This window comes from Juglans microcarpa x Juglans regia, chromosome 2S (genome assembly GCF_004785595.1).
Source record: "Juglans microcarpa x Juglans regia isolate MS1-56 chromosome 2S, Jm3101_v1.0, whole genome shotgun sequence".
Lineage (NCBI taxonomy): Eukaryota > Viridiplantae > Streptophyta > Magnoliopsida > Fagales > Juglandaceae > Juglans > Juglans microcarpa x Juglans regia.
In genome coordinates, this window is record NC_054597.1 from 2,550,994 (window position 1) to 2,563,189 (window position 12,196).

Consider the following 12,196-nt stretch of genomic DNA (forward strand, 5'->3'; position numbering starts at 1 on the left):
TTAAATAATCAGATCTATAATCGTATCCAAGTGGATAGAAGAATATTTTACCCAACCGAGTCCAATTCGGATGGATAACCGTCCAGATTCATCCAGATTTTTCAGATTTCAAATTGGACCAGAAAAAAATTCATTCCGAATGCACATCCCCTAGTACTTCTCGTTTAGACATGGGCAGAGATAATGTGTTAGAAAATTATGGAAAGTATAAGATAACCATTATATATTTTTGACAATTAATTTAATGGTTTGTTTTTCAACCGTTCTATAATCATTCTAGGGATGGCTGCAGGGGAGAGGATGATTCACCACCGGAATAAGTTCCCAACGCTTAGCAAAATTTCGAAAATTCAACTTCAACTCCACACCAATTTTGATATTGTACATATTTTATATAATTATAATTTATATAGTTAATTAAATTTAATAATATACTAATATGAGCAAAATATTATAAAATAATATACTTATATTATAATATAAATAGACTAAATTCACTGATAATAATTTAGTATATGTAAACACTATATTATTAACTATTACTACCATGTAAGACTAATGTATAATGACATATACTATTAATGTATAATAATCAATGTATAATAGCATATAATACTAAAGTATAAACATTAACATATAATAACATATAATGCTAATGTATAATAACATTAATTTGTACAATGATTTATTTTTTCAATTTTACTTATATTAAAAAATTGAAACTTGGAAACCTAAATCCGATTAGTAAGAGTTCAAGATTGTCAAATTAAAAATTCAGATGGGCTAAGAAAAAAAGCCTAATAAAAAAGCTAAAATCCGACTCTGACTCCAACTTTAATTTTATTGAAAGTCGAATCTAACCTCTGACTTCTATTCGCAAGTAGTGATCAAATGGTTCTGAGAATGGGATGAGAGCATTGTCTTCAACCATGCTTGAGGAGTAGATCAAGTATTCTACTTTAACTTTGTTATGATCCATTGTCTTAGTTAGCATCATAAAAAATGGTAGAGATAGACATGTAATTAATGTTGTAAGATTCAGTTTTTTATATTTTTTCAATTTTAATAATTTAAAGAGTGCAGTTTAAATGATAATCAAAAGGGTTTCTTATTTTTATTTTTTATTTTTTCCCTTAGTATTAAGCATTAATGACCGTAAGATCCCCTCCTTAATTTAAAATTAGGGTTATCTATTTTAGTTTTTATTATAAAATTCTACTTGAAAACAGTTTTTTACACATTAAATATATTGTTGATGAAAATCACAACATCAGCTACGTAAAAAAATATTAGTATTTTTATTTTTTTATTTTTATAAATATAATGAGTTTTAAAACTTGTAAATACTAATCTCTTAAAAAAAAAGTTGAAGAATGCTGGGCGAGGGCTGGTTTCCTTGGAAATTCCGGCGTGTAAACTGGGAGATCGTTTATTTATTGGGCTTTACTATTTATCATCATTACATATTATATATTATATATATTTTTATTTTTTAAAATTGTTTTTAATTTTATTCTTTCTAAATTAATTAAATTTTTATATTCATCGTCTATACGTCATATATTTTTTAAAAAAATAATAAAAAAGATAAAAAATTATGTATAGTGTAAAGATAATGAAAAGGATTTCTATTATTTATTTATCTATTTATGCAATTCGACTGCATAACTGTTTCGTAGATTAGATTTCTCGAAGTCAAACGAAAACACACATGGACTTCAGGCAACTAAGGCCCTTGCAAACATCTTTATAAATACAAAGATCCATTTCGACATTTGGGGAGCTGAAACTTGCATTGTATTCAAACTTTCTTCTGCCATTTGATTTCCTTGCCCGGTTTCTGCAATTCACTGCAGTCCACACAGCTATGGGAACTCAAGCTCCGACTCACCAGGACTCATTCGACCGCGCTAACGTAAGTCTCTCTCTCTCTCTCTTCTTCTCTCTACGAAAGTTCTGAACTTTCCAAAATTACTGAGTTCTGTATTTATATTGTTGTTTCTTTTATCCACGTTTTTCTATTGCATATATATTCCATTTGATTGCATGGATTACATAAAAATGATGACAATATTGGGATATATATTAATTAGACGATCCCTCTTTAATCAAAATGTAAGTGATAATGTAATGTTCACAAATCAAACTTAAACAAGTATTACAGACAAAAATTTCGAGGTGTACATAGTTTTTTCCGAGTTTCTGAAATGATATATACATAGACTGAATGGATGTTTCTTTGGGGTTATTTCCTTGGACAGGGAAAATATATATATATATATATATATATATTTTTAAAAATTTGTGGGGATAATGAATCTAGTTAGTAACTTAGTTCTAAAGCCTTCCTCGTTCTTTTTTATTTGTTATTTTTCACAGAATGAGCTGAAAATGGTTTTCCATACCAAAGACTGATCGGAGTCTAGAGACAATACAGAAACTGGTTTTCCATTCCAAAGGGTTAAGAGTCTCACAGACAATACTTGGGTAGGAGACAACCTCTAGTAAAATCGAAAACTATCCCATGTTACCTAGGCTACATCTCGCGCTCCTCTCACGCACGCTTGGGCGCCACATGCAGGCCCCATGTGATTTTTTAAGGAACACATCATGCTTACCGGCCTTTTGATTCAATCAAGCTTATTTATTTTGTTATCTTTCTTTTTGGACTTGCCTCCAAACAAGTTGACCAAAACTCTAATTTTATAAAGTATTCCCTAATTGTGTGCTGGCAATTTGATGCTCAATGTAATTATTCATTTATATTGTGCTTTATGGCACCTTGCACTGAAGTTGTTTGCATAGATGCGTTTTAAAGCCAGGTCATAGTCGGGCCTGTCTTTTTTAAGGCTGTGATCTTGGTACAATTTGGTTTCTAATTTCACACTGCATACACCTAATTCCATGTGGCTTAGTTGGAACTTGGAAATTCCTTAAATCATGTCTGGTCAACATGAATATACCAATTAGAGACCAAAATTAATAGAGAAATTATATTCTCAAGCTTGTGAATGGAGCACACTTAGTAAAATGCTTACATGACATTATTTGATTCAAAAGACAAATTTTAAAATTTGAATCTTACAAGTCAAATCTTACCATTTAAGTGATATAGATGGTGTGCTCTACACATCAACTTAAGAGTAGAATAACTCAAATCAATAATATCTTTAGCATCCATGTTCTTCTTACTTTTTTCAGAAGTTTCATATAAAAGCAATGCATACACTCAATTCCATGTGCCTTAGTTGGTACTTGGAAATTCCTCTACCATATCGGGTCGACATGAATATACCAATTTTAATAAGGTTTTCAGCAGAACCATTCTCTTTTTGTCTGCAGCAGTTTCATGTAAAAGCAAACTTACAATTGGAAAGTTGGGGAGTAGGTGCACCTAATATTATAAGGAAAGTTACTAGGTTGGTTGAGTGGAAAAGTTATTGGAGGCTGTTTATCTACTACCTTTAGTAGTTACTTATAAAAAGAATATCTACCATCTTTTAGGAGCTGGACCATACTGGTGTCCGAGGATGTTAGTTTATACATAAGAAGCCAATGAAGAATTTCAACGCCATGGCCAATATATAACGTGTGCTGAATGAGTTTGAACAAACCACTTGGTTGGTTTCATTAGGTACCCAATAGGAGGCGATTTCTACGTGATGAGCACACATTGTAAACAAACTGTGGTCTATATACCATCTGACAAATAAAGTTGAGAACTTATAATGGCCTTCTTTGATTGTTCCCCTCGTTCCCCTCCAAAGATTTGGGGAATTTCTGCTGTCAACGTCATTAGAATGATCATAATATTCCGCATACCCAATAACTAAAGTCATTACGAATGAGCTCCAATTTATAGGGAAACAAAAGGCAAGCATATTTTTCTGTCCATGATTGATGTTCATTGTCCACTGACTTCAACTGTATTGGATTTATTTATTAACTGCAAAAAACTGTCCCGTTTTGCTGTCTTATTAGTTCAGCATTGCTGATTTAATCAGCATGAATAAAAGTGTGCTAACTGTTTGATTATTATTGTGTTTGGAATGGTCTTTACGTTGTCATTGATACTGATGAAGAATTGTCTAATTATCAACTACAGATTGAAGAGAAATTAGCGAAGCAGAAGGCTATTGATGACTGGCTTCCGATTACTTCATCGAGGAATGCAAAATGGTGGTATTCAGCTTTCCACAATGTCACTGCCATGGTTGGAGCTGGTGTTCTCAGTCTCCCTTACGCCATGTCAGAGCTTGGATGGTACATTTAAATTATAGTTTCCATAAGATTTAGTTAGAATTGCTTCTTAAATTGCTTCAAAGGATATCATTTGCAGTAGAATGTCCAATTATATTGAGTTTTGCTTTCATCAATTTCAGGGGTCCTGGGGTGGTCGTGCTAGTCCTATCATGGATCATCACTTTGTACACACTATGGCAAATGGTTGAGATGCACGAGATGGTACCTGGGAGACGGTTTGATAGATACCATGAACTTGGTCAGTATGCCTTCGGTGAAAAACTTGGTCTCTATATCGTGGTTCCCCAACAACTTATAGTTGAGGTCGGTGTGAACATAGTGTATATGGTCACGGGTGGAAAATCGTTGAAGAAGTTCCATGATACAGTCTGTCCAGATTGTAAAAGCATCAAATTAACGTACTTCATTATGATTTTTGCCTCTGTTCACTTTGTGCTCTCCCATCTCCCCAACTTCAACTCCATCTCAGGTGTCTCTTTGGCCGCAGCAGTCATGTCCTTAAGGTACACATGCATTTTGTTTCTCTAATCGAAGTGCCAACTTTTGTTGCAAGCAATGACAAAATTGATTCTGAAGCCAACAGCTCTCTGAAAAACAATTGAAAGTAGGAAGATAAGAAAAAGTGAACAGAAGTGGGATAGATACTGATGTGTATTTGTTATGCTATCTGGCAGTTACTCTACCATTGCTTGGGGAGCTTCTGTTGACAAAGGTGTTAAGCCAGATGTGCAATACGGCTATAAAGCCAAGTCTACTTCTGGAACAGTCTTCAACTTCTTTAATGCCTTGGGTGATGTGGCTTTTGCCTATGCTGGGCACAATGTGGTACTCGAGATCCAAGCGACTATCCCGTCTACACCTGAAAAGCCGTCCAAAGGGCCCATGTGGAGAGGAGTCATTGTTGCCTATATAGTTGTGGCTTTGTGCTACTTCCCTGTTGCCCTTATTGGTTATTGGATGTTCGGAAATTCCGTAGACGATAATATTCTCATCTCATTGAAGAAGCCTAGGTGGCTTATCGCAATGGCTAACATGTTTGTCGTCATCCATGTTATTGGAAGCTATCAGGTGATGTTCAAACTCTGGTGTATATTTTCTCGGAATAATGAATGTTGCTTTACTAAAGAGCTTCTACTTTTATCTGTTAATGTAGATATATGCAATGCCAGTGTTTGACATGATAGAAACTGTATTGGTAAAGAAATTGCATTTCAAGCCAAGTGGTATTCTTCGTATTGTTTCACGCACTGTATATGTGGGTAAGTAAACTTCTCCCTCCCATCACCCTTTCTTTCCATTTACATATGCTTATGACAGACGGTGGTGGGATCCCAAACCACCAGTTCCTTTGAACTCAAGTTGATAAAACATTTTTCTGTTGCAGCATTTACTATGTTCGTCGCCATTACCTTCCCTTTCTTTGGGGGTCTTCTTGGATTTTTTGGAGGGTTTGCGTTTGCCCCAACTACATACTTTGTAAGCCACATTTTGTTTTAATATTGATGCTATTCCTAGTTTTAGCACAATATTATTTGTTAAATTTTACTTTAATACTTGCCATCCAAGAAAAGAGACTTCACATGGATCTCACTCTCTCTCTCTCTTTTTATTTTTTTTAAATTCCTCAGCTCCCTTGCATCATGTGGCTTGCCATATACAAACCAAGGAAGTTCAGCTTGTCTTGGTGGGCTAACTGGGTATGTGCAACTTGATTCGCGTTTCATTGTCCCCACTGTCTTTTGATCTGCTTAGAACTTTAAGTTTTGTTGATCTTATTTGGCTTCAATCATTTCAGATCTGCATCATACTTGGCGCTCTTTTGATGATTGTATCACCTATTGGAGGGCTGAGGACTATCATTATTCAAGCCAAGAATTATGAATTTTACTCTTAAGGCATCCCCCTAGCCAAAGAAGTATTGGGTTACTGCACATACAATCTTTAGAGATAAAAGGGAAGCCAATGATATTGCCAAACTAAATGTTTCGACTGCGTTTGGTAGTCATTGTGGCACTAATAGGTTGTTGTCAGAATATGAAGTATTGATACAATGCTATATCGTGCTGTCTGTGGAGAAGGAAATTCTGGGCGTAGAACCGACTCAAAGGGGAACTTCTACAGGCCTTGCATTGTTTTCTTTGTCATTTTGCTTTGTATACATGGGTATCACCCATCTCGTTGTGATCATTATGCTTTTCAAAGTTGGTATAGGTGTTTCGTGCTTGCTGAATGCAATTATGTATGAGAGAAGGAATTTGTGAAGTCATTATAGCTTATGGACCTGGTGTCTTCTTGCTTTCTTGCAGCATTTTGGCACATGTAGTTTGGTATTTTCTTCGTTTGCAATATATCTCGTTATCTTTATGATTTGGCACCGTAGATTTTCACCAAAAAAAAAAAAGTACCCTTAATATGTCAATATGCAAAATGTTGTTGGGTAGATAGTGTCAATTAAAGTCCCTTTTAAATAAAACTACACTAAGAGGCACGAACTCTTCATTTAGGGCCCGTTTGGATACAAAGGTGAAATGAAACCATCACCTACTATATCTTTTTTTTTTTTTTTTTTTTTTTTTACTGTTTTGTAGCTGGGAAAAATTTTCCCAAAGATTCAACCTGCAATTTGGGGAAGCATTTACTTTTTAAATTCACTAAAGGAAGCATGAACCTCAAATCATGCATAATGGAACCTCAATTCTTCACCACATAGTTAAATGGAAATCTTGGAATAATAAACGATTTGGGACTCCTCTGGTTCCAATTAGTTTAATACTATGAATCTAAATCACAACATGGCTAAGATCAGAGGACTAGACAAATTAAGGAACCAAATGAGCACTACTAAAGAGAGAGAATAAGACATTGTCCTAGGTTGGACCTCCAAACTGCAAGACGATAATAGAAGAGTGCAATTTAACCAATACCAGCAATAATTGCAACCGTATGCGTGATCCAAACAAGGATCAATGTTATTAGAATGAATAGAGTTTTGTACATTATTGCTCTTTGACTGAATAAATTAAGTGACAGAAATTTGGGACGGCACCTGCACAAAAAGACTCGAAAGGTAGGATAAAATCTTCAAATGCAGACGCATAGGAAAGACCAGAGTTAACGCAATAGGGGTGCTTATATTATTATTATTATTATGCTTTAGCCGTTAGATATCAAAAGCTTTAGAATTCACCCAATCTATTATGTGATTTTAGTCGTAAATTTCGTGTCAAACAAAGATGTCACCTTCAAGAATTCCTCTGTCATCCAGAGGCCATGACTAGTTTTCTTGAGTTCTCCGTATTTGCACAGCTTGAGTTGCCTATATATGTATATCATGTTTTTCGTCTTTTGTTGTATGCGTCAACAGTGTCTGTCATCTTCTCCAACAAAACTTTGCGGTGTTTTCTGTGTGCTGCAATGAACGTCGAGGATACCCCTGATGAAAATGAAAATACGAAAATCGTCAGAAATGTAACTCTCTCTCTCTCTCTCATCAGTCGAACTGTGAAGTGTTTTCATGAAACTTCAATCCATACTTGAATATGGAGAAACAACGACGCCTATTAGTTGATGGGAGGAATGGTGATTGGGATGGGATTAATTTGGCTTTTGAACTTTGTCTAAGAGATGTGTTATCATTTATTACAGGTTGATGAACGTACCAAAGAACAAAAGGAGATCGACGATTGGCTTCCAATCACATCTTCGAGGAACGCAAAATGGTGGTACTCTGCTTTCCACAATGTCACTGCCATGGTTGGAGCAGGTGTCTTGAGTCTTCCATATGCCATGGCCAATCTAGGATGGTATGTCCGAAACAACGCAACACACCCAAAAATTGGCAAAGTTAGTGTATCATTTTAATTAGTGTATCATTTTTTGAGACTGCCTTATTGTTTGGTATAGATATGATGTGCTTTAAGTATGTGTGTGTGTATATATATATGTTTCAACATAATTACATCATCCCTGGAATTTTATAGAGTATAACTGGAATAGAGAGTCCTGTTCAGAATTGATAAAAGTAACAGTTCTGCTAAGGATGCTTGCTAAGTAACAGTTCTGAAAGCAGTTAATCTGATCATCTCGCTGCTTTTCTATCTTTCATTTCAGGGGTCCTGGTGTAGTCATCCTGATACTCTCATGGATAATCACTTTATACACCCTATGGCAAATGGTTGAAATGCATGAAATGATTCCAGGAAAACGGTTTGATAGGTACCATGAACTGGGTCAACAAGCCTTTGGCGAAAAACTTGGTCTGTACATTGTGGTACCGCAACAGCTCATTTGCGAAGTAGGAGTGGACATCGTGTACATGGTCACTGGAGGGAAATCGCTGCAAAAGGTCCATAAAATACTTTGCAAAGATTGCAAATCAATCAAAACTACCTACTTCATCATGATTTTCGCTTCGGTACATTTTGTCCTCTCCCACCTTCCAAACTTCAATTCCATCTCTGGGGTCTCGTTGGCGGCTGCGGTGATGTCTTTGAGGTAATCTCAGTCCTCTGGCAGTGAAATAATGCTAGTATCTGAATAAAAAAGGAGGAAAATGAAGTTGATCCAAGGAGTTATACGGAAATTTAATGCCTACTCAATTAGAAACTGAAACCTATCAATGTCAAAGGCAAAAAAATAATAATAATAAACCAAGCAAACATACAAATATCACAGCAACGAATTCCCACAAGCAAAATACAATTCAAACTTTCATTTATTTGAGCTAAAATAACATTGTCTGCTAATATGGTTGTCATGCAGTTACTCTACAATTGCTTGGGCAGCTTCCGTCCATAAGGGGATTCAGGCAGATGTGGATTATGGTTATAAAGCCTCGAGCACGTCAGGAACAGTGTTCAACTTCTTCACTGCCTTGGGTGATGTAGCTTTTGCTTATGCCGGACACAACGTAGTATTAGAGATCCAAGCAACAATCCCTTCTACGCCTGAGAAACCCTCCAAGCGGCCAATGTGGAGAGGAGTGGTGGTCGCCTATATTGTAGTGGCATTGTGCTACTTCCCAGTTGCTCTCATTGGATATTACATGTTCGGAAACAAAGTTGAAGATAACATCCTGATCTCGTTAGAGAAACCTGAATGGCTTATCGTAGCAGCTAACCTGTTTGTCGTTGTCCATGTCATTGGCAGCTATCAGGTGTGCTTTGCAGTGGCTCTTTTCTATAAACAAGTCAGCAAAACAGGTTACTTATCAAGATTTTGCTTCTATTGTCTTAATGTAGATATATGCAATGCCGGTATTTGACATGATAGAAACTTTGTTGGTAAAGAAGATGCATTTTAGACCATCAACAACCCTTCGTTTCATTGTACGCAATTTATATGTTGGTAAGATAAATTCCCTCTCCATCAGGCAATCAGTGCCTAAGAGCTAAGTAACAACCTCATTGAGTTTTCTTATCTAAATGCTGTCCCATGCTTATTTCTTTTTTTCTTTTTCATTTCAGCATTCACAATGTTTGTAGCCATTACCTTCCCTTTTTTCGGTGGTCTTCTGGGATTCTTTGGAGGATTCGCATTTGCACCAACAACATACTTCGTAAGCTGCAATTCGTCCCTCTAAAAATTAAAAATGAAATGTTATAGATATGAGATTCTTATTCAGTAAAAATGCCTTGCAACAAAGTATTTCATACAAGTTTTTCCTGTATCATACATACATTGTTCAGCTCCCCTGCATCATGTGGCTTGCCATTTACAAACCAAAGAAGTTCAGCTTATCTTGGTGTACCAACTGGGTATGTTCAACTTAAATAATGCTTCGTTGTCCTCACTGTACTTTCATCAGCTTTAAAATCCAAAATCAGATCATCTAATTTGGCTTGCTGAATTTCAGATCTGCATCATACTGGGCCTCCTGCTGATGATTCTCTCACCTATTGGAGGGCTAAGAAACATCATACTTCAAGCCAAGACCTACCACTTCTACTCTTAAACCACCTCAGACACCAGAGAAGTCTGCTGCTGTTAAATCAAATAATGTTAGTATATTATATCTGTACTCATCAATAAGATAACCAAAACTCTTGATGTGTGTTCTCGGCATGAGTGAAAGACATTATGTATTACTCGTCATATATCAGCATAAACAGCAGAATACTTGCCTTTAGTAAGAGAGGGCACAAGGTTCCTGCAATCAACAGCCCCAGAATACTAGCTTGTGCGGAAAAGAGGTTGGTCGAGCACAAGTCAGAACTTTGATCTCAAATAACGTTAGCCCCCCGTTCCAAATAATGTGTCTTGGTTCTAAATGACACGAATGATACTCAAAATACTTCCTGTTTCGTACTACTAGAGTTACAAGGGCTTTCATTTTTGAAGAAAATGGAAAATTATATAAAAATCGAAGAGCAAAGGACTTCCTTTTTAGGGCGTTCTAAAAAGGAAGGGAAATGGGAGTATTAATTATTAAGAAAACAACCACTAGTTCACCTTGAGAACATTTTTCATTTCATCCAAACTACTAGGTACAAAGCTGAAGGCAAACTGATACATATATCTCCACGAAACCCACCTCCCATTATTCTGTTTGGGAACGTACATCGAAGATTCGAAATAGAGCTTAAAAAAAACTCAAATTTCCAAACTTCTCCAAAATAAAAATTAAAAATACAGAGGCTAAAACTAACAAGAAAAAGTTGCCACTAAAGCATAATTGTTTCTATCTAATTTTCTTTTCCAATTTGCCCGTTCTTTCTCTATATAACTCAACCCACAAGTTTGAAACCCACAATATACTAACAGAAATAGCCGTAAGAACTACAACAATCCAAGAAACCCAGACCCACTTCGGGATCACACTCTTTGCTGCCCCACTCACGTAAAACGCAAACATTTCGTACAGGAAATACGGTCCCACAAGGCCCCTAACAATCGAGTAAACCGTATAAAAGGGGGGAGACAGGAGGCCGTACAGTTTGGCGGCGAATGCAACGTCGTTCTTCCGAGCATTCGCGAGGGTCCAAGCGTTCTGGCAGGCGCTGGTGAGCTCTGCGAGGATGAGGAGCACGAGAATGGCGTATGCGCCGTGGGAGACCAGGTAGCGGCAGGTGACGAAGACGAAGAGCGTGGCCAAGTGGTGGGCGATGAACAGGACGTCCTTGGGGAAGAAGACGATGTAGTGGAGAAGGTCCATTAAGAAGTAGGCAATGCTGAAGTCGAGGACTAAGTTCTGGCGGTCGGTGTTGGGAGAGGCAAAACCGCGGTTTGAGTCCGCGAGTATGGAAAAGGTGGACAAGAGAACTGCGGGTGTGCCGTGGGCAAGGGAGATAAAGCAGCTGGAAGATTCGGGTCGGATATTGGGCTCCAATTGCGGAAGACGATGAGGTAGGCAACGAGGTAGATCGTGAAGAACATGAAGAAGAACAGGAGGAGTAACGGGATGGGGCAAGCAGCTGAATTTTCCATTTTTTGATGGAATTCAAACTGAAAGTACAGGAAAAAGGAATTCTTCCTACTAAATCAGAAGAACGGAGAAACGGGTGGGAGCGAAAATTTTATTGCCTTCTAGGGTTTGTTCAGGAAAGTGTGAATTTTTCACACCCTCCGCAATTTGATTCGAATATCTCCAGACTCCGACTCCTTTTGTCAGGTAAATTCTTTTTGGTTTTTAATAATTATCTTTAAATATCTAAAATTTCTGAGATTATTATAGATAACTCATCCCAAAAAGAGGAGTATTATTATCATTGTTAAATAAAAAACTCTTTTTATCTTAGTTTATTCAAATTAATTAATGATTATACTTTTAGAGAATATTAGGATGCATTTAGATAGTGAAGTATTCTGTAAATTATAGTAAAAAAATAATGATAAAATATTAAATAATAATAATAAATAATAATAAGAAATACCCAAGTTCCCAAACTAGGACTTAAGATTCTCTTTTCTAAAGAAATTGGAACTTGCAAAAGAA

At 36.4% G+C, this 12,196-nt stretch overlaps 3 protein-coding genes across 3 annotated transcripts; 2 read left to right on the forward strand and 1 right to left on the reverse strand.

Moving 5' to 3' along the window:
- Window positions 1-1,682: 1,682 nt before the first annotated feature.
- LOC121252878 (lysine histidine transporter 1-like) lies at window positions 1,683-6,568 on the forward strand. Its single transcript, XM_041152709.1, has 8 exons — window positions 1,683-1,915; window positions 4,106-4,263; window positions 4,383-4,766; window positions 4,938-5,331; window positions 5,417-5,522; window positions 5,648-5,739; window positions 5,892-5,960; window positions 6,059-6,568. Exons 1-8 carry the CDS (start codon window positions 1,868-1,870, stop codon window positions 6,155-6,157), a joined length of 1,350 nt encoding a protein of 449 aa, XP_041008643.1. The 5' UTR covers window positions 1,683-1,867; the 3' UTR covers window positions 6,158-6,568.
- Window positions 6,569-7,354: 786 nt separating this feature from the next.
- Window positions 7,355-10,277, forward strand: LOC121252753 (lysine histidine transporter 1-like). Its single transcript, XM_041152549.1, has 8 exons — window positions 7,355-7,731; window positions 7,909-8,066; window positions 8,374-8,757; window positions 9,025-9,418; window positions 9,504-9,609; window positions 9,729-9,820; window positions 9,951-10,019; window positions 10,118-10,277. Exons 1-8 carry the CDS (start codon window positions 7,534-7,536, stop codon window positions 10,214-10,216), a joined length of 1,500 nt encoding a protein of 499 aa, XP_041008483.1. The 5' UTR covers window positions 7,355-7,533; the 3' UTR covers window positions 10,217-10,277.
- Window positions 10,278-10,708: 431 nt separating this feature from the next.
- LOC121252752 (TLC domain-containing protein At5g14285-like) lies at window positions 10,709-11,896 on the reverse strand. Its single transcript, XM_041152548.1, is given in 2 exon segments — window positions 10,709-11,580; window positions 11,583-11,896. Coding segments are annotated over 2 exon segments (744 nt in total). The 5' UTR covers window positions 11,689-11,896; the 3' UTR covers window positions 10,709-10,942.
- Between the last annotated feature and the right edge of the window lie 300 nt (window positions 11,897-12,196).